The sequence below is a fragment of the Dromaius novaehollandiae genome, chromosome 4, assembly GCF_036370855.1.
Source record: "Dromaius novaehollandiae isolate bDroNov1 chromosome 4, bDroNov1.hap1, whole genome shotgun sequence".
Taxonomy (NCBI): domain Eukaryota; kingdom Metazoa; phylum Chordata; class Aves; order Casuariiformes; family Dromaiidae; genus Dromaius; species Dromaius novaehollandiae.
The window spans coordinates 6,987,352-7,008,022 of NC_088101.1; the positions used below are offsets into that span (position 1 = coordinate 6,987,352).

The 20,671-nt window shown below is 65.0% G+C and overlaps 2 protein-coding genes and 3 long non-coding RNA genes across 5 annotated transcripts; all 5 read right to left on the reverse strand.

Moving 5' to 3' along the window:
• Positions 1-5,881: 5,881 nt before the first annotated feature.
• On the reverse strand, positions 5,882-6,409 carry LOC135328364 (uncharacterized). The gene is made up of 3 exons (XR_010389197.1): positions 6,350-6,409; positions 6,080-6,182; positions 5,882-5,937 (listed from the first exon to the last, which is right to left on the reverse strand). It is a non-coding gene; the product is annotated as an uncharacterized LOC135328364 (long non-coding RNA).
• Positions 6,410-7,905: 1,496 nt separating this feature from the next.
• LOC135328365 (maestro heat-like repeat-containing protein family member 7) lies at positions 7,906-9,098 on the reverse strand. The gene is made up of 3 exons (XM_064511761.1): positions 8,818-9,098; positions 8,356-8,522; positions 7,906-8,057 (listed from the first exon to the last, which is right to left on the reverse strand). Exons 1-3 carry the CDS (start codon positions 8,974-8,976, stop codon positions 7,916-7,918), a joined length of 468 nt encoding a protein of 155 aa, XP_064367831.1. The 5' UTR covers positions 8,977-9,098; the 3' UTR covers positions 7,906-7,915.
• Positions 9,099-10,248: 1,150 nt separating this feature from the next.
• On the reverse strand, positions 10,249-11,144 carry LOC135328099 (uncharacterized). Its single transcript, XR_010388822.1, has 3 exons — positions 11,054-11,144; positions 10,470-10,574; positions 10,249-10,283 (listed from the first exon to the last, which is right to left on the reverse strand). It is a non-coding gene; the product is annotated as an uncharacterized LOC135328099 (long non-coding RNA).
• Positions 11,145-11,317: 173 nt separating this feature from the next.
• LOC135328260 (maestro heat-like repeat-containing protein family member 2B) lies at positions 11,318-16,548 on the reverse strand (the record flags this gene model as incomplete). Its single annotated transcript, XM_064511137.1, has 15 exons — positions 16,479-16,548; positions 16,322-16,395; positions 15,968-16,087; positions 15,663-15,770; positions 15,199-15,358; positions 14,825-14,865; positions 14,402-14,546; positions 14,132-14,184; positions 13,571-13,678; positions 13,123-13,242; positions 12,840-12,935; positions 12,526-12,675; positions 12,029-12,151; positions 11,599-11,669; positions 11,318-11,414 (listed from the first exon to the last, which is right to left on the reverse strand). Coding segments are annotated over exons 1-15 (1,536 nt in total), but the record flags the coding sequence as incomplete, so codon positions are not given.
• A 3,023-nt stretch (positions 16,549-19,571) lies between these two features.
• Positions 19,572-20,598, reverse strand: LOC135328100 (uncharacterized). The gene is made up of 3 exons (XR_010388823.1): positions 20,467-20,598; positions 19,983-20,105; positions 19,572-19,731 (listed from the first exon to the last, which is right to left on the reverse strand). It is a non-coding gene; the product is annotated as an uncharacterized LOC135328100 (long non-coding RNA).
• Positions 20,599-20,671: the final 73 nt, after the last annotated feature.

The window sequence follows — 20,671 nt, forward strand, 5'->3', positions numbered from 1 at the left end:
CTTCCCTCCCCCTCTCCCTTCCCTCTTCCCCCTCCCATTTCTTCCCTTCTCTCTCCCTTTTTCTCTCAACCTCTCCTTCCTCCCTCTTTCTCTCCTTCTCTCTTCTCTTCCTCTCTTTTGTCTCTGCTGTGTCACTCTCTACCTTTCCCTCTCTCTCTCTCTGCCTTGTCTCTTTCTTGCTCTCTTCCTCTGTCCTTCTGTATTCTCTTCCTCTCTCACTTTATCTTTCTCTTTTCTCACTCTTGTTCTCACTCTTGTTCTCACTCCTCCCCTGCTTCTCTTTACCTCACTTTCTCTTCCCTCTCTTTTGCTTTTCATCCCTCTCCTTTCTTTTTCCCTCTCTGCCTCCCTTTTTTTCTTACATCTCCCCCTTTTTTCTCATTTTCTCCCTTTCTTTCCCACTTTCCCTTTTTTCTTCCTTTCCTTCTTTAACTCTTATTCTTTTTCTCTTCCTTTCTCTCTCCCTTTCTTTCCCTCTTTCCCTCCCTCCCTCTCCCTTTTTGTTTCTTCTTGTTTCTCTCTTTCACTTTCTCTTTTCCCCTCCCTTTCTTCCTCATCTGCTTTTCTTTGTCTCTCCCTTTCTCTCTCCCCTTCTCCCTCCTCTTTCTTTCCCTTCCTTCCTTCTTCTTCCTGTCTTTCTCTCTTGTTCTCTCTTTATTTCTCCCCTTCTCTTTCTCTCCATTTTCCCTTTTTCTTTCTCCCTCCTTTCTTACTTCTCTCTCTCCCCTCTTTCTCCCTTCTTTCTTTCCTTCCTTTCTCTTTCTCTGTCTTTGGTCTCTATCTCTGCCCTTCTCTCTCTCTCTCCATTTTCCCCTTTTCTGTCTTTCTCTCCCCTTCTTTCTCACTTTCTCTCCTTTTCTTTCTTCTCTTTTTCCCCCGATCTCTTTCTCCTTTTCCTGCTTTTTCTCTTTTGCTCTCTCACTCTCTGACACCACTTTCTCTGCCTTTCTCCCTCTTCCTTCCTTTCTTTTCCTCTCTCTACCTTCTTCTCACAGTCTTCTCTCCTCCCTCCTCTCTTCTCTTTCTTTCCCTCTCTGTGCTGCTCTCTTATTCTCTCGTTCTATTTCTCTTTTGTCTCAGTCTCTCCTCTCTCTGTACTTGTTGCTCTCCTTCTCTCTGTTCTCTCCTCTTTTTCTCCCTTTCGCTCTTTCTCAGTCTCTTTTTTCCCTTTCTCTCTCTTTCTTCCTTATGTTTCTTCTTTTCTCTCTTCCCTCCCTTTCCTCCCTCTTCCCCCCATCTTCACCCCTGTTTCCCCCCTTCTCTTTCCCCTGTCTTCCCCCTGGAATCTGGTGAAGGGAGAAGGTACACCTTGTGGTATTAATATACAGAATCAGTAATTAATGGATAATAAATGTTGTTCATATGTGGCAAACTGAATTGTCAGTATTGCATAAAGATGGTTTTCTTCCTCCTCCGCATGAGTCTCACACAATAAACATGAACTCAGGGCCTGAAGTACTAGAGTCTTTGTGCGAATATGTCTGCGGCTACTTCCAGATGCGCTTGTCTGAGTCGCCATACGAGCTGTAACACTGTGAGGTGCTGCCTTGTCCTCTGCTGGTCTCTGAAGGTAAGCAGTGACTGTACAAAAAACATTCTTGTGCTTGACCAGGCACTCTGTCAAGAGTGTTTCTTGATGATGTGAGCTGCGTCCAGGTTCCTCAGGCAACATCATTTGGACTGCAGATTTTGCCATTAGCAAAACGCGCACAACTGAGTGTGCACTGTTAGAGAGAGATCTCTGTCAGTTGAACTGGAGTACTCAAGCTTTTGAAGGGCATTGCGTTCATCATTGAATCCCGCATCGTGGGGTGCAGGTTATTTGTATTTCTAACCTCAGGACCAGGAGTGGAAAGGCGAGCAATTTTCCCCTCTGATGTATGGGAATGAAGCCTAATTGTGCAATTTTCAGCTGTGTTTTTTCCTGCACACAGGAAGTGTCACCAAAAACTAGAGCCAGTCTTTGCCCTTAGTGAAGACAGACGTTTTTAATTCCTTCTGTAACAGACTAATTCAATAAGACGGCTCCATTTCTGGTAGGTTGTTAGGAATAGGCATTGCGTGTCCCAGGGAACTCTCAAGAGTCCCCCTTCTCTTTTGCGTATAGGTAGAAGCAGTCTGTGACACACAGCGAATGTGATGTTCCCATGTGCCCTGTGCGAGTGGCCGCTGCCCCGGGAGCTTTCCCCTCCAGCCATACCCTGTTGGGTGGTGAGGTGTGTTGGACCAGAGACCGCCCGGGCCCCGCAGTGCCCCCACGGCGCGTGGGCGGACCCGGGCAGTACCGGAACCAGCGAGGCGGGGCGGGGCAGGGCGAGCCGGGCCCTGGCAGTAGCGGCTGCAACAGGAGCAGAAGAGCAAGAGCAGCAGAAGCAGCAGATACCAGCGGGGAGGGGGGCACCAGGGGCGGGACGGGGCTCTGGGTGTGCTGGGAGGGGACCTGGAGATACTGAGGGTCGCCGGAGCAGACCGAGGCAGGGAGGGTCACACCGGGACCGCCTGGCTCTCTCCCCTCCTGATGGGATCCCCGGGGGGCTCGGGCAGGGGCCGCCCCCAGCTCCCCCCTGGCTGCTGGCACCGGCGCTGGGCTGGGGCCCCTCCACTGGGAGAGCCCTGGACCGGGCCTGGTGCGGAGCCAGACAGGGCTGCGAGCGCTCACGGGACACCTCTTCCCTCCTGCAGGACCCCAGGAGCCAGGGAACGGCGGAGCCAGGGCTGCCGGGACCGACCGAGCCGGATGGAGCCGCAGAGACGCTGCCGAGAGCCCAGAGTCGCTGCTGCCCGGCCCCGCAGCCTGGGGCTGCTCTGGTGCAGGGCCCTGCGAGAGTGACCCAGCTGGGAAGCAGCTGCTGTCCTGGGACAGGGGGGGTCACTGGGTCCTGCTGGGGCAGCCCTGAGCCCCTGTGTGGGGTCAGCGAGTGACCAGCGCGGGGGTGTTGGGATGGTGACGAGCAATGAGCTCGTGTACATGGCATCAATATTGACTCGTTAGTTCATACTGATTCAATACCTATAAGCTAACTGGTTAGTTATTATTGAAAGTACTGACAGCATCATAAGTCAATCACTGCTTTAATAGTGGAGCAGTACTGAAGCCTTAGCTGATGTATATGGAATCAGTGTTGACTAATGACCTTATGTGTATGGAATCACTGTTGACTAATTAGTTACTAAATAACCAGTTACCTTATAGGTACTGAAGTAATAGTAAGCATTCAAAGTATTGTGTAAATGCTAACTGATCAGCTTCTATACGTTGAATCACTGTTGGCTAATTGAACTAACTGAGCAGTTTGCTTAGGTCTGTTGAATTGATACTGACTCAGTGATCAGTCTTGATTCAATACCTATAAGCTAACTGGTTAATTAGGGTTGAAAGGAGGGGATGAGTGTTGCATAAATAGTGGACTTGGCCAATGATGCCTACTGGTGTTTTTCTCCCCAAAAAACTGCTTTTGTGCCAGAAACTCTCAGATGCAAGGTTTGGGCTGGTGCATGCCAGCCTCCCTGCCCTTGGGGCACTCGCAGATCCCTGCACCCCCCCCCACTTTCAGGGAGGGTCCACACACCCTGCCCCTTCCCCCCAGCCCTCTGCCTCCCCCCACCCCAAAAAGGGCCCCCTCATCCCCCACTTTGGGGCTGGAAATGGCCAGACTCACCTCCGTTTCCAAGTCCCCACAACACAGGACTTGGTCTCCATTTTCAGGCACAGAAACAGCACATTGAACCTCCATTTGTGGCCCCCAAAACACAGGACTTAGCCTCTCTTTTGGACCCCCCAATGCAGGCCTCCAGAACTGGGGAATGCGCTTGAAAACAGGGACTAAGCTTCCATTTGTGGGTCCAGAAATGCAGCACTCTGCCTCTGGTTGTAGCACCCCAAAACAGTCAGCCTCACCTCCATTTCCAAGTCCCAGAAACGCACGACTTAGTCGCCTTTTCTGGACCCAAAAACATAGCACTTGGTCTCTGCTTTGAGAATAAAACCCAGCCAACTAAGCCTCCATTTCAGGCCCCAAAAACGCAGGCCTTAGTCTTCACAGTTTGCAACCACACAAGCAGCTAACAGAAAGCCCCTGTTTCTGGCCCCCCAAAACGCAGGCTTTAGCCTCTGCTTCCAACCGCAAAAATGGCGCGCTAAGCCTCTGCTGCTGATGCAAAACCACAGGGCTTCAGCCCTGCTTCTGAGCTCAGAGACGCAGGGCTTGGGCACCTGGTCTTGGCTCGAACACGCAGCCTCCAGCCCCCAAACCCGCAGGATGTGGCCTCTTTTTCCCCTGCCCCGGCCCGCCCGCCCGCCCGCCGCAGCCCGGCAGCCCCGGCCCGCTCGCAGCCCCAGCCCTGGCTCTCCCCCACGTCCCCTCCCCCGCGGCCGAGCCCCCCCCACTCCTCAGCTGGGGCTGCCGCCCTCCCCGCCCCCAGCGCCACGCGGGGCGACGGAAGTGGGACGGAGGCACCAGAACGACGGCAGCCGCGACAGACCAAACTGAGCTTCTCGCACGCGGCGGCCCGCGCATGCGCCCTGGCACCGCCCCGCCCCCGAGCTCCCGGCTCCGCCCCCACCCCCGAGAGCGGCCCCGGCCCGGCCCCGCCCCCGCACTCCGGACCTCAGAGCGGCCCCGGCCCTGGCAACGGCCCCGCCGCGGCCTGTGTCACGAGCCCGCCGTCCTCGGCCAGGCCGCGCGCGCTGCAGGGGACTTGCCGGCAGTGCGGGGCGACCGGTGGGACGTGCCGGCAGTGCGGGGCGACCGGTGAGTCCCGCTCCCCCGCCGCGGGACCGGGCTGCCCGTGCCCGGCCCCAGCGCTGCGCCCCCCCCGCACCCGCGGTCCTGCCATGCCCCTGGGGAGCAGCCCTGCCCGCTGCCCCCTCGGGGCCCCTCTCAGTGCCTCCCAGTGTCCCCAGTGACCCCGGAGTCCCCAGGCACCTCCCAGTGCCCCCCAGTAGCCCCAGTGCTCCCCGCACCCCCACTTGCCCCTCGGTCCCTCTGCTCCCCCTGGGGCCCCTCCCAGCCCTAGTCCTAGTCCCACCCCATCAGCCCTCTCACTCCAGTTCCCCCTGGTCTCCCCGGGCAACTCTGGGTGCCCCCTCATTTCCCCAGGCACCTCCTGGTATCCCCCAGTGTCCGCAGTATCCCCAAGCACCTCCCAGTGCCCCCAGGGCCCCAGGCTGCTCCCCCTGCCCCCATCGCCCCCAAGCACCTCCCAGTATCCCCAGGCCCCCCAGTGTCCCATATGCCCCCAGGCACCTCCCAGTGCCCCTCAGTGTCCCAAGTGGCCCCACTGTCCCCACTTGCCCCTCGGTCCCTCTACTCCCCCTGGGGCCCCTCTCATCCCCAGTCCCACCCCATAGGCCCTACTCACCCCAGAGCTCCCAGTGCCCCAGGCTGCTCCCACTGCCCCCGTCACCCCCAGGCCCCCCTCACCCCGCTCTCTCCACTCCCCTGTGTCCCCAGGCAGCGCCACACTGCACCAAGGCCACATCTGGGGGGTGGCAGGGCCGGGGCCGGCGCAAGACCCCCCACAGAGCCCCACACGGCTGGCACTTTCCCTGCGAGGACGCAGCTTTATTGATCTCCTGCCCCGAGCAGCTGGGGGCCCCCGGCGTGGGGCACTGCGGCTGCTGCCCGCCACGCGCGGGGGGCCTCGATGGACCGCCACCTCCACCAAGCTGCAACGACACCGACGCCGCGGGGAGGCACCGTGGGCGCCTGGCCGCGATACCACCGGCACCCCGTGGCTCCCGGCCAGGGCGGCTTCCCCAGCAGCACCCCGGGGCCATGCGAGCCCCACGCACCCCCAGCTGTTGGCATCCGCGGGGCCTCCGGACACCGCCTTGGCCCATGGGGCAGCAGTGCAGCCACCAGCACCTACCTCCCGACAGGAACGCCAGGTCCTGCTGTTGCAGCCACGCGGTCGGCACTGTGTCCAGGAGGAGGCCTGGCATGAGGATGCCACTGTCAGGACATGGCCACGGCCATCGCCATGGCCCCAACCCCACCTCGACCTCAACCTCGACCCCTGACCCCGACCCGACCCAATGCGGCCGTGAGCAGTGCCAGAACCCAGCGCTGCCTCTCACCCAGGACGTGGACGGCTGCTGCCTGCGGCGCCACGCAGCTCCCCATGCAGCAGCTCCGGGCTGTGCTCCAGAGCCTCTCCAGCAGCACGGGGCAGTCTTGGGCCTGGGGCAACACAGGGGCGCAGGAGCTCTTCGCTGGCTCCAAGCGCCCCTCCGTCCCCCCTCCATCCTCCCTCCACCCACGGCCCAGGCCCACGTGGCCCCCCGGCGCGAGAGCCACAGGGCGGGCGGCCGGCGCAGGGACACGGCCCCAGCGCAGCGCTCGCTCACCAGGTGCCTGCAGATCTCATCCTGCAGCTCGGCCGCGCTCAGCCCGATGCTTGCGGCGATGCGCTGCCGCACCCTCTTCGACCCCAGAAACGGGGCACACAGGTGCAGGGAGACCTTGCACGCCTGGAAAAGAGCACCGGGCCTGGTCACGGGGATGCTGCGCGCCTGTCCCGGAGCTGAGCGAGGAACCTCGCCGCCGCAGCAGCACCAGCCAAGGCCTGCGGACACGTCGGCAACACGCGCCAACCAGAGCAGCCCAAGGGCTCTTACGTTGCAGACGGCCGGGGCCGGGTCCCCGAGGTGCAGCACCAGGCTGGGAAATGCCGCCTCCACCTCTCTGCTGAAAAATGACCTCCTCCGAGAGGCGGAGGAGGCCAGGGCGCCGTAGAGGACGAAGGCCGAGCGGCGCAGCACCTCTTCCTCCTGCAATGAGAAAGGCCGTTGGGCAGAGGCTGCGAGCGAGGGCGCCGCGCACGAGCCACTTGGCCCCAGCGGGGTGCTGCCCGTGGGGGACGGCGGCCCCGCGACGACTCCCACCTGCCGACAGGAGAACGAGCGACTCCACTCACCGCCCCCCAGAACGCCCGGCTGGCCCTGGAGATCTCTTCAAAGGCAGAGCCCACGGCCCTCGCCTCCAGCAGCCCCAGCACCTTCGCCAGCACCAGCAGGCTCTCGGCAGCCACCTCTGTGCTGGCCGCGTCCTCCAGGCCTCTGAGCAGCACCGACACCACGGCCGCCCCGTGCCTCCGCAGCTGCAGAGCGACAGGCGCATGAACTGCTCACTGCTCCCACCTCTCACCGCTGCTCTCCGCTGCGGCGCCAAGGACGGCACTTGCCGGAGCAAGCCCGAAGCAGACCCCAGCCAAAGGAGCCCCAGCCGGCACCCCGTGTCCCCTTTGCCACCCTGATGATGCCAGAGCGAGGAGTGCGGCCTCAGCACGGCCCCGCGCCTGCCTCTGCTCCTCTCTCCGGGCTCCTCAAGCCCCCCGGGCAGCTCTCCACTCCGGGCTGCGCTCAGAGCCCAGGAAAGGCCGCCTCACCTTCGCGGGTGCTCCGCTGGCCGCGTTGCCCAGACCTCTCACGGCCATCTGCCGCACGGTGCTGACGGGGTCGCGCGCTCTCTCCCCCAAGGCCTCTAGGAGCGGCTTCAGCAGCTTCCTCTCCTCCACTAGCTTGTCCTTCATCAGCTGCAATCAAGTCACATGGCCGCTAGCATCGGCCGCGATTCGCGCCGGGCGAGACGCAGGAACCCCTCCGAGCCCCCCCTGCTCTGCTGCTGCCTCACCTCGGCAAAGAAAGCTGTGGCCGTGAGCCGCAGGTTGGCAGAGGGCGAATCCAGCCAGGGGAAGAGGCTCTGCAGCAGGCGCTGTGGGACGAGCTCTGCACGGAGCAGCACGCTGCGCACAGAGCACGAGCAGGCTCGTGACACGCAGTCACGCGGGACGGCCGCAGGCCGCGACTCCCACCTTCTCCCGCTCCCACGCAGACACCGCTCTGCACCTCAGCAGAGCTCCCAAGTGCGCAGGAAGCTCCCAGCAGCCCTTTCCCCGGGCGCATCCCGGGCTCTCACCTCGCCAGGAGACACACGCCGGTGCTGTGAGCCCGGGGCTCTGCCAGGGACGCCCACGCTCCCTGCTCCCGGAGCAGCCGCAGCCACCGATTGTCCAGGCACCTCGCCAGCACCAGCTCCAATGCCGCCACAAAAAGGCTGGTGAAAAAACCCAAAGAAAGCTCCAGGCACAGCAGTTTGGGGGAAGATTTCTCTTCAGCAGAGCCCCGCAACGGCCCCCGGCCGCAACACAGAGTTTATGGGCAGGAACGACCGTGCTGCGGCCAAATCCCCAGGCGCGCTGCCCTGCAGCGACCAGTCCCACCACCTCACGGAGGCAGCCCAGTGCCAGCGGGACAATTGGGTGCTCCTGCAAGGCCATGGACCGCACGACCAAAGACCTGGGGCACAGGCCAGCCCTGCCCCTGCCCCTACTCCTGCCACTGCCGCTCCTCACCTGCCCGGCATGTCAGCGCTCTCCAGGTCCCCAACGGACGGTGCCAGCTCCTCCCCCAGCGCCTCGCTGACCTGCCTCAGAAGGCCGGGAAGCAGGGAGGGAAGCAGGCGCTGGACCAGTGTCTTCCTCTGCAGCACTGACACCACCTCGCAGAGGGCGTGGGTGATCTGCAGAGAAATCCAACCAAGAGCCACCTGGTAAAACAAGGGCTTTTCCCACCAGCCACGGCCCCTGCCAGCCAGGGAGCTTTCACTGTCTCCAATTCTCACTGCAGCGACAGCCTTGCGGCCCAGCAGCAGCAAACTGTCCCGGCTCCCCACACTGCTAACGCTGTCGCCACCCCGGCACAGCACCCCGCGAGGCTCCACGGGCACTCGCAAAGGGCACAAAACTCCCTTGTGCAGAAGCACGAGCTGGAAAGCAGACGTGGAGTGGCACTAATGCCTGGGCCGCTGACCGTACCGTGCGAGGCTCCAGGGCAGCCTGGCTGCTGCCCAGCTCCCGAGTGCAGCACTCGCTCCTGTGGCTGCTCTTTCCCGCTGCCCTTAACTTTTCAGTTAAGCACACCAGGATTTGGCACCCCAGGACGCTTCTCCCCAGGCTCCTCCACACCTCCACCATGTCGCTGCAAGGGAACAGATGCTTGCCCGTAAGCCCGCATCCCCGGGTACCTGCGGCACCCTCACGAGAGGCCAAACGCTCCCCTCGTCTGCATCGGGGATGGCGATGCCCAGGTCCGGACAGGGAAACGAGCCCGTGATCCTGCAGCGCTCGCCTTTCCCGGGGAAAAACCACCTGCTTCCGACCGGGACCCCCCACGCAGGCACACCCCACGGCTGGGTCTGGCAGCAGAGGGAAGGGCGAGTGCACAGACCTGTCTGTGGGCGGGCACGCCTGGAGGAGGCTGTCGAGCACCGGCTGTGGGTGAGAGTGGGCCAGGAGGAACACGGCCCGCAGCACAAAGCACCTGCGAGCGCTCTGCCGGGTGCTCTGCAGGCAGGTGTAAAGGAGGTGCACGAGCCTGGGCACCTGAAAGAAGGAAGGCGACAAAGAATGGCTCGGCACGTCCTTTCCCCGCCCATCTTCGGGGCCAACAGCCAACAACAGAGAGCAGCCAAAGGTGAATGCAAAAAACGCCTCTCTCACCTCCTCCTGGAATATTTGCTCTCCGCAATTCCCCAGGAAGGTGAGCGTCCACCGCTCAGCGGCCCACGCGCACACAGGCCTGGTGCACAGCAGGCTCTCCACAATGCTGCTCATGAAGCCTGAGGCCTGGCCTCGGGGGAAATATTTGCAAACGAGCTGGGGAGAAATCAGAAACACGAGCGACCACCTCACAGGCTGCTCAGATGCAAAACTCACGTCCTGACAGCAGCACCCACACACACACACGCACACGCACACGCACACACACACATACATATTGTGGCCCCCACTCTGCACTCCAGGGGCCAGTTACCTTCGCGATGTTGGTGGAGGTGGCCAGCAGAGACTCAGAGGTGATGGCACTGAGCCTCTCACGCAGGCGCCCGATCTCGTTGGTCCAGGGCGCCACGTCTGTGTTCTCGGCTGCAGCCAGGAGAAAGAGGAGTCATGTTTGCGGGGAACCAACCTCCGGCCACGCGGGTGGATAAGGGAGGACCCAAGGGAGGGTGGTGAAGGCCACGTCAAGCCAGGTCCCCCCAACGTAGCGCAGTGGGTTTGCCAGCCAGGCAAGGGTCCGGCCGCAGACAGGGACGGTCCCTGGCACTGGGGACACCGTCCTGCCCTCAGCAGCGGGGACAGCTCTGCCCGCTCTCCTCACCTCCTGTTTGGAGCAGGTGGCCGAGGCAGGTCACTGCCCACCAGCGGGACGCGGCCGACGTGTCGCACGTCAGAGGCCCCAGCAGTCCTGCCAGGGAGCCGAACCACTCGCAGGCACGGCCTCGCTGTGGGAGCAAGAGGCAGGCAAAAAGGTCACCGGTAGCCCCGTGGCCGCTCTCCTTCTCCCGGCCTCACTGCCCCCAAGCCGCAGCTTACCTGGGGGCAAACGAGGGGCTGCCCTGCAGCCCCAGGAGGCCCAAAACCCAGCGCCTGCCCACACAGAGCTCCCTGTGCATGGGGCCCCCGCTCACCCTGTGCTCGCATCTCTCTTCATAAGAGCCCAGCACCTGCACGCACACCTGCAGGGCCCTCTCCCGCTCGCATGCGTGGGCCGAGGTGAGCCAGCGCCGCAGGACCTGGCACAGGCAGACCTGTCTCACCACGGGCATCCTTCTGCTCGACACCCCTCGCTGGCCCCCTCCCTTCCCGACCCTGCTACCTCCACGGCCCCGGTCTCTCTGTGCGACCCGGCCCGTGGCGAGGAGCCCTTCCCCGTGGGGACCTCCCCACTCCGGGCTCCTGCCGTGGGCAGCATTGAGTTGTGCAGCACCCCTCGCTCACAGCTGCGGCTGGGGAGAAGCTCTGGCTCATCTAGGGGCTCTGCAGGACACTGCAAGCTGCCTGCAAGGAAGCTGTGGCCAATGGCAAAAGCCTGGATCCAAACTTTGGGCAAGGGGGCCTGGAACTAGGACCATTCCACTCTCCGCCAATGTGGGCGTTGCACCTAGTTACAGGGAAGCTCCCCTACTCAGACCAGCCCCACGGGCACGATCCCCACAGCTCTGCCCTGCTCCGGCAGCGGCAACACTTTCCCTGCCACGCCGAGGACACTCACCTGCACCATGTCCTCGAAGCGGATGGGGGCCAGCTCTGCCCAGAGAAGGGCTCCCATGAGCTGGCCCAGCGCTCGCAGGGACGGCGCCTGCACACCCTGACACCAGAAAGGGGGACTGAAGCCGGGCACCCTGCGGAGACGCCAGCGCAGCCAGCGGCTGCCGGAGCATGGGGTACCCGGACCTGGGTCCCCACCGAGGGGCAGCTGAGAAGGGCCAGTGCCTACCGGTGGGCATGAAGCAGCAACCGCCGTCTGCCCTCTCCTGTCCATCTGCTCCGGGCGACGAAGGCACATGATGCCCTGGCAGCACTGAGCCAGGAGGTGGCGGTTTTCCTCCCTGCTCAGACGGGGCTTCAGCTTGCTGCCAGCAGAAAAAAGGCACAGAAGACAGAGAGGCCGCTTACTAGCACTCTCCAGGCCGAGTCAGAGGACAACTGCCCTTGGCCCCATCGACAGCCCCAAATCCAGCACCCGCAGCCCCAGCCAGACCAGCCAGCTGCGCTGGGACATGCAGTGACTCCCACAGCCCCAGGGACAGACCCTACCTCAACTGCTGCATGGCCACGAGGGCCCGGGGGTGCACCGGGGACTCCTGGGGCTCTTCCTGAATCACCTCCTGCAAGTCACAGGCAGGCACACGCAAGGTGGGCAGCGGGCAGGGGTGCCGCAGAGCCTTCCCACCCACCCCGGCCAGGGGCTCTGCTGCCAGACCCCGCAGGCACCGGCTCCACCACCCCCATGGCTCCCACCAAGGCCCCGCAGGATGACGTGGCAGCTCCCTGCCGCCCGGACACACCACATTCCCCTGCCACGGCCCCAAGCAGCAGCACCCACGCGCCCCGCCGGCTGGGGATGCGGCTCAGGGCCCTCGGGACCTTGCGCACTGCCCCAGGAGACCATCGGGCTCTGCACAAACCTGCCCCACGGCAGAGCCCAAAGCTCCCCTGCGCAACGTCCCCGGCTCTTGGCACTCACCAGCAGGGTCTGCAGCAGCTCCCGCTTGCAGCAGAGCTCAAACCTGGGGCCGGCGCCTGCAGCCTGGATGGCAAGGCTGATCTCAGTGACGCTCTGCACCAGGGAGAGCTTCAGCTGCGCATCCTGATCCCAGGGGAGAAAAACACACTTGGAGCTCTTCCAAGGCCCCAGGGCTGAAAGAGCAGCTGGGCTGGGGGGGATCCGCCTCCAAGCACAGCACAGGGACAACACTGTGCCCTCCGGGAGCCCCGCGGAACCCAGCTCAGCACCTGCGCCCCACCAAGGAAACCTCTCTCCCCTCCTGGGAAGGAGCCTCCCACGGGGAGGGGAGCAGCTGCCCAGCTGCCAGCTGGAAAGACCCCGCAGACCCTGGCCCACGGCAGCAGGGCGAGCAGCACTGGTGCTGGCTGTGACGGGAGAGGTGCGCGTGGCAAGGCCCAGGAGAGGCCGGAGCTGGCGGCACCCAGCCGGCTCTGCCTCGCACCCCGAGCACCCACCTGGCAGCCCTCTCGGTAGAGCTGCAGGACATTCGCCACCACGTCTCTCTCGACACGGGCGAGCAGCTGCTCCCTGGGGGCGCGCAGCGCCATCCGGCCGTACATCACCAGCAGCGCAGCGCGAGTAGCGCGGGTCCTTCTTGCCTTGCTCTGCCGGGGCGTCGACGGAGAAGCACCGAGACGTCAGCCCGTGGCCCTGCTGTGCCCGGGACCCCGCGCGCTCCCGAGGCGGGAGCTGCCCCGCACCCGACCGGCGGCTCAGCTCCCCACGCACCTCCCAGCAGCTCCCCGCAACAACACCCCGGGCCCTTTACCTTCTTGCGTTTCAAAGTCCCCGTGAACTCCTTCACCAAGGACAAGGCCAGCTGGAAGTGGCTCTCGGCACAGCGGGACACAACTGAAACCATGCCCTGCAGCACAGCAGAAACGGGGAGTCGCTCCAGCCCCAACGCCCAGCCCTGGCTGGCTCTGCTTTCCCCAGGGAAACGGCCGCAAACAGAACAGCAGCAAGGGCTGCAGCAGGGCACGCAGAGCCCCTCTGTCCCAGGGACATGCAGGGGACACGCGGGAAAGCAGGGCGACACGAGGAAACCTCACCTGCGCCTGCCACAGCTCCAGGAAGTTGGCTGCTTTCAGGTGCTCCAAGGTCTGCTCCTGCACGTGGTGGAGACACCCACAAGCTGCCAGGGCCGTGCCGAGAGCCTTGTACAGGAACCGCTGCAAGAGAAGAGGCTGAGCCCCGCCTGTGGTGACAGCCCGGCCTGGCCAGAGAGGGCCAGGCCACACTGGCCCCACTGTGCCAGGACCTGCCGAGGTGCCCATGGCACCGGCCCCACAGCAGCCAGCGGCCAGCCTGGCCCCGCCGCCAGCTCAGCACAGAGGGGAGTGCGAGCCCCTTCGTGGGGAAAGAGAGCAGGCAGCAGGGAAACCAGCCCGCGCGGCAGAGCACCAGCGCCAGCCCTCGCCCCGGCCTGAGTGTCCCCGGGCTCTGCCGCCGCAGCCCTCGGGGCGCGCGAGCCACAGCCACGCCACGCAGGGAACAAACCTTCTCCCAGGACAGGCGGGGAGAGCTGCCCAGCTGCCGGCTCAGCTCCTGGCTCAGGCCCACGGTCCAGGCCTCGCTCGCAATGAGCTCCAGAGAGGTTTGCAGGAACTAGGGCAGAGTGGGAGATGAAGCAAACGCCCCCCTGCCCTTGGCCGGGGCCTTTTGCTCATCCAAGTGGCCCTGGAGACTGCCGGGCAGAGCTCCCCCTCGCGACAGCCTGTCTCCTCACCCGCCCCTCTTGCAACCTGCCTCTCGCTCTTCCCCTAATGCGCCACTCGAGGCCCCTGGGCTCGGCACACACCAGAAGCAGGCGGTGCCACGGCATGGGGCCACGCTGGAGGCCTCTGCCCCAGCCTTCGGCTGCATTTGTGCTCAGCTGTGCCCCACGTGCCGAGAGCAGCTCCTCTGAGCGGGCAGCACCCACAGCTGGGGCAGGCACCGGGGGCTCGGGACGTGCCCGCACCGCTCAGTGCCCAAACAGGGAGCCCCCAGGTTGCTCCCACCACTTTTCCTGCCCCCCGTTTGCCCTCTCCAGCAAGGGCCCCCACAGGGACGCTGTACCTTCAGCAGAAGGCTCTCCCACTCGGCCACGTCCAGGGAGCTCACTGTTGTTCCTGCAAAGCCCGAGGAAGCAAAGCCCTCGCTGTTATCCCAGCGAGCACCACGGCAGAGCCCGGGTGTCTCCTTTGCAGTCTGATGCCCCAAAGCCTCAGGCCACCAGGCTGACAAGCGCCCGCAAACCCGGCACCGTTCCCTGCTGCCAGGCTGGGGAGCTGAGGGCATTTTGCTGCCCTCTCCGCCCCCAGCCTCTCCCTCCCGCCAGCACTTTACCTGCCAGGTGCTGCAGCAGCAGGGGGATGTCTGCGGCCCACTTCGCCCCCACGGCTCCGTGGATCGTGCCGGGGAGCGCCTGCAGCAGCTGCAGGGCCGCGGCTCCACGGCCACCGCCCGCGTGTGGAGCCACTGCCGCCACCACCTAGGCCAGGGCAGGAGAGAGATGGGCTCGCTCCTGCCCCAGGAGCTGTGGCTACCCTGCAGGCAGGCAGGTCAGCACTGCCCCGGCTTGCAGCAGGCAGCCAGTGGCTTTGCCCAGGGACTGCCGTGCCACAGGAGGAGCAGGAGCCCCTGACAGGCACCCTGCGACACGCTCCTGCCTCCTCCCGGGGCACCCGGCACCGGCCTCAGCACCGTCTCTCCTGCCCTCTGCCCTTGCCCCAGCCACAAAAGTTCTTTCCCCGGGGCCCCGCTACTCACCAGCAGGCGAGCCAGCAGGGCCTGGGGAGCTGGCAGAGCGGCTGTGGGCAGAAAGAAAGGCTGCGTGAGACGCCCAGCCCCACCGGGCCCTGCCCGCCCCATGTCCCATGCCCTCACGCGGGGCTGAAGGGGACCCCGGCCGCGCCATCTCCGCACAGTCCCTGCCGGGCTCCCGCGCTGAACAGCCGCCGCTGAAGGCAGCCCCAGCACGGCAGGAACCAGCCCCTGGGCCCCGGCAAGAGCTGGGCGCAGCAGCGCCAGGTGGCTCTGCCCCTGCCCCTGCCCCTGCGCGGGGCTGGCAGGGGACGCAGGCACACGCACTGCCCTGCGCCCACCCAGCCTGGCACAGCGCGCCATGATTTTCTGCTCCCCACCTGGCTCCTCAGACTCCAGGGCCTCAGGCGCCGCCTCCTCTTGCTCCTGCTCTGCCCTGTCCCGTCTCTCGGCCAGGCTGCGCAGGCAGCGGCAGAGCGGGACCAACATGCCCGTGTACTTGGCTGGCACCACGTACCACAGCAGCTTCGGCCACAGGAGCTGCAGGCAAGAACCAGGCCATTTGGCACACTGGCGTTTCCACCCCTCCGGTCCAGTTCCCCCATCGCTGCCGCATCTCCGGCACCGGCCCAGCCCCTCGGCCTCGCTCCTTCCCTAACTCAGCAGCTGTGGTCTCGCCCTGCCTTCCTCCTCCACCTTCTCTCCCTCTCGCCCGCTGTCCTTCGCACCCCTTTCCCCCTCCCAGCACCAGCAAGTCCGGCCCCGCAGAGCTCGCCCCAGCTCTTCTCAGCTGCGCTGGTGGCTAAGGTGGGGGGTCCCAGCGCACAGGTGGAGGACGACTCACTTTGGCCACCGCTCCGGCAGAGACATCCAGCGTGCCCAGCACGTGGGCGCACAGGCTCTGAACAGCCCTTTCTTCCCGCGCTTTCACCATGCTAAGGTTTCCCATTGCCTGCAAGACAGACGCGGGAAACACCCGTCACTGCCCCATCCCAGACCTCGCGGTGCATGCGACAGGGAGGCCGCTCCCTCTGGGGCACTGTGGCCGGCGGCCCTGCTGTGCCGGGCTCCCCGCTGCCAGGGACACCCATGGCAACATGGCACGGCCAGGGCATGGGAGGCAGCCCCGGTGCCGCACTCTGCCCTTACCAGTCTGCCCGAGGCCCGGCTGAACTCGCTGAAGAGGTGCCCCACCACGTCCCACGCCGAGCAGCCCAGGGCACTGGAGCGCAGCAGCTCCCCAATGAAATGCAGCACTGCCCTCCTCACCTGCAGTCACGGGAGGCTGCAGTCATGACCCGGCCCAAAGCCCAGCGGAGCTGCCTTCGCCGTGCTGCAGCCCTTCTGGCTGGGCCGCGCAGCAGCAGTCCTCACTCCCTGGCCGCCACCGGCCTCCAGCCCCGGGCCCTGCCTTGGCCTGTGGCTATGGCCTTGCCAGGCTCTGCCCGGGAAAAGGGCTGCTGTGCCCCGGTGGCAGCACCAGCCCTGCCCAAACCAGCTCACCTGGGCCGCGGGGTCATGGCACACGGACTGCACCAGCTTCGCAAACAGGGGCAGCTTCTCCCTCGTGTCTGGGGCTGCAGGAGACAAGGAGAGGTGGGTGCTGAGGCCGAGCCCCCGTTCCTGCAGGGATTCGTCACAGCTCCCCGGCTTTCCATACACAAGCGGGACAGAAAAGCAGGGCCAGACTGCGCGTCAGAAGCAGCAGCAGCATCCCAGGGGGACGCCATTTTTCCAGCCTGCCTTACTGACCGTCAGAGCGGACCAGAGCTTGCAGCACTGCCACGGCTGCCACGCGATCGGCCTTGTTCCCGTTCCTCAGCTTGTAGTAGAGGAACTCGATGGTCTCCTCCGGGCAAATTCGGGCTGTGGGGAAGAAATCACGCTTGGCATCAGTGAGCAGTGTCTTCCCACTCGGGCAGGTTCGCAAGAGAGCTGCTGGGACACGGCGGTGCGGCACCAGCTCGCCTCTGCTTACCCTGCAGCACCATGCAGCGGCACAGCTCTGCTCTGTGCTCTGGGCTGGGCGGCTCCATCTCATCGCAGAGCTGTGGGAACAAGGCACGTTTCAGAGAAAGCCGGATCGGCGGGGAGAGGGACAGAAAAGCAACCGCACTGTCAGCGCTCGTCTCGCGGGTGGCTCTGGGCACAGAGCCACAACCAGAGCCCCGAGCCCCAGGCACATGCAGAGCTGTGCAGCAGCCAAGGCTGCCCAGGAGCCCCAGGCCAGCGACGCGGCACCAGGCCTTACCTGCTGGTGCACAGCAGTGGCGATGGCCAGATGCCTGGCCCGGGGCACGCGGGTCTGAATGTCTGCCACAGCCCCCAGGAAATAGCCGAGACTCTGCAAGGGAGTGTGGGAGGGAGGGAGAGGGCGGCTGTCACTGCGAGCCACCCAGAAAGCGAGAAAGCAGCATCGCTGGGAGATGCCGCGGCTGGAACCCACTTGCAGGGAAACCCCAGCCCCGCACGGGGCTTCTGGCTCATCCTTCCCACAGAGCAGCACCACGAGGTCTCTCTCCTCCACGCAGCCCTGCCGGGATGGCCTTTCCTGGCACACTGCCCCCCCTTGCACCTCTCCCCGTCACAGGGGCTGGACGCGGCCCTGGGCGTGAGGGCAGAGCTCCTCACACACTCCCAGCCCCGGGAGGCGGCGCAGCCTCCCCTCCCAAGCCACTCGCCCCAGCCACTCACCACTCCCTCCTGGCCCTCCCGCCATGCTGGTTTCTTCCAGCATGAGCCCAGAAAGCCCTGGGCCCCCATTTCCTCGTTCCTGCTCCAAGGGACCTGGCTCCTTCCAGCACCCCACAGCTCCCCGACACCTCGCGGCACCCCCATGGCCCCTGGCCGCGCCATGTCCCGCACAATGCCTCACCACGGTCACCCCAGAGGGGTCCCAGACTTCCCGATACTGGTGCAGCAGCCAGAGGAGATGCTCCCAGGCGTGCTCACGGTGCTCCTCCACGTGCAGGAGGACACCCATCATGGCACCCATCGCCCTGAGCACAGCCTGCTTGACCTGCCGAGGGACGGTGACACGCCGTGTCAAGGGCTGAGGGTCTCTCCAGCGCTCGCCTCCCCCAGACACCAGCCTGCCCTTCCCGCACGGGGGCTTCCCCTTCCCTGTCGCCCCTGGTGAGAAGGGCTCGCTGGCCAGCACAGAGAGCATTTCCTCCCGGCACCCCCAGCCTCCCCTGTCGAAAGGCCCTGGCATTCGGCCGCTTCCCAGAAGGCAGCCCCCAGTCCCCGGACTCCCGGCTCGGGGCGCTTTCGCGACCAGCCTGCTCCCTTTGGCCCCTCACACAGTGCCGTGGACAACCCCACCAGCCCCCGCGGACATCCCCACTGCTGCCCACGGCTGTGAGAGCAGCAACACTCGCCTCTTCCTCCTCGCAGCACCGCCGCTTTCTGCTCACGTAGCAGAAGAGCGGGTAAACGTGGGCACAGAGCTGGGCAGGCCCCAGGCGAGGGAAGGCACCTTTCTCCCCCTCGCGGAAGTACATGCTTATGCCGCTGCACCACTGCTCCAGAACTGCAGCACAAGAAGGGAAACAGGATCGCACCAAAGTCTCTGACTGGTGAAGACCTTGCACTGGCCTGCGGGCCTGCTTTAAGCCCAGGCCAGGCTCGCCAGGGCACAGGTTGCAAGGAGATCTGCCTTCAGGGACGCGTTGTGCCATGGTCTGAGACACCTGGATGGCAACGCTGCCTTGTTTCTCCCCTCTTCCGCCCCAGCACCACACCTTCTCCTCCGCACAGCCTCGCTCCCTTCCACCACTGCCCGCTGCAGCCCCGGCCTCCCCCTTCCCAAACGTCTGCCCCTCAGCACACGCTTGGAGGTTTTGGCTGTTCTTTCCCATGCTCTCCCTTCAAGCCCACCAACACAAAGCCAGGCTGCCCTCAGGGAAAGGGAGGAGAAGGGGGGGAACAAAACTGGGCAGAGCTCCGCCAAAGGTAGCTAAAACTGGGAGGCAAGTGCGGGAGCAGAGACCAGGCAGGGACCCAAGAGCTCCTCAGGGCACCTGCACCCAGCACCATCCCGGCCAGCCCACGGACCCCACCCCCGGCGGCACCCGCTGCTCCCGCACGTTGAGGGCACTTGGCGGCTGCTGAGGCTGGAGCTCGCCGCAGGCTCAGCCCTGCCGTGCCGGCCCCGAGACCCCGGCGAGGCACCCAGGGCCACCCCGATCCCTCCCCCTCCCCCTTCCCCTTCCCCTTCTCCTTCCCCTTCCTGTGGCCCAACCATGGACCCAAAACTCACCGCCGCAGACGGCACACAGCATCCGGCCGCTCCCCACCTCGCTCAGCACGCCGCGCAGGGCTGACAGTGTCGTTGCCGCAAAGGGCACGCACTGCAGGGCTGCAGAGAGGGCAGGGGTGGGCGACCCTGTCAGCCAGAGCCGCCTTGGCCCGCGGGCTCCATCCCCCGGCAGCGCTGCCGCACCAGGGCCAAGGCTACGGGGCCGCGGGGCTGTGCCAGGGGCAGGGGGACGGGAGAGCTGCCGCAGCACTGGGAGAGGCCCCGGCACGAGGAGGCTCCTGCCAGGGTGCCCGTGTGCCGGCCGCCTTCCCCGAGGTGCGTGGGAAAGCCCTGGGCACAGCGAGGGCGATGCAGGGCAGAGCCTGGCGTGTTTGGTCTCTGGCGGGTTCCCTCCAGCCCAGCCCAGACCGTTCTGGGCAGGGGCAGGAGTCCCGTCTCCCGCCCGGCACCCGCTGCAACCCGCAGCAGCAGGCTGGGGGGCCGTACCGTAGCGTGTGGCGAGGTTGCGCAGGGTGATGAGGACAAACTCCTCCGACGTCTCCTCCAGGGCCTTCAGGTGGCCCTGCAGCGCCGACACCACGTCGCACAAGTGGGAGCGGGCCAGCGCCACCAGGACATCACTAGCCGCCGTCCTCACGGAGGCCGTCCCACCCTGGAAGACAGCAGCTCGCGTGTGGCAGGAGCACGACCGGCCGTCTCCCACGGCTCCGCCTCCAGGCAGGACACACAACCCGTAACTTGACTCCGACCGTCCCTCGCTCACAAACAGCCCCGCGGCCACCTCTCTGCACAGCCCCGGGCCACCGCCCCAACCCCCCGCCAGGACAAGTCCCAAAGGCTCTCCATAGGACGGCCAGGCCGGGCGCCGGCGTCCGGGGTCACCCTCAGAGAGAACAAGCTCACCTGGGCCGCTCGCAGGTCCTCCAACGCCACTGCTATCACTCTGTCCACCTCAGAGCTCTGCAGATGGCTCTCGTCGCCCCACAAGACGCTCTCCAGCTCGCGGTAGGTCTCCGCTCTGCTGCCCTGGGGACACACCGCACACGGCAGCGATGGGACATGCCGCCCCGCAGCAGCTCCGCCACGCTGACGCCGCGGACGAGCTGCCGGTGCCGCTCAGCACAGCCGTCGGGAGCAGGCGAGAAACCCAGCACTGGGATTTCCTGACCCCGCCCCCAACCCCGGGGACACCGCCACCTCCTGTGGGAAAGGAGGGCACGCGGGAGCCTCCGCCCAGCACCACCGGCAGGATCAGCGTTTTGGGATGAGGCGCAGCAGGAGGGCAGAGGTGCCGCTGGGCGAGATCAGCCTGCGGCACTCGGGGAAGCCAGGGTGCTGCGGGGAGCCCTCAAACCCCACGCAGCCCCGCAGGACGCCCCCGCCTCACCTCGGCGTCTTGCAGCCGGTTCAACAGAGAAGTCACCACGGTGGCAAAGGTAGCGATGGCCACAGGGACAGACCCGGCCGCCTTGCCACCGTCCTCACCACGCGCAGGTCCCGACTGGGCACCTACACAAGTGAAGAAACCTGGAAGGAAAGCAACCGAGGGTTTGCATCGCTCCAGCAGCCGCAGGGACGGGCCCCGAGTCGGG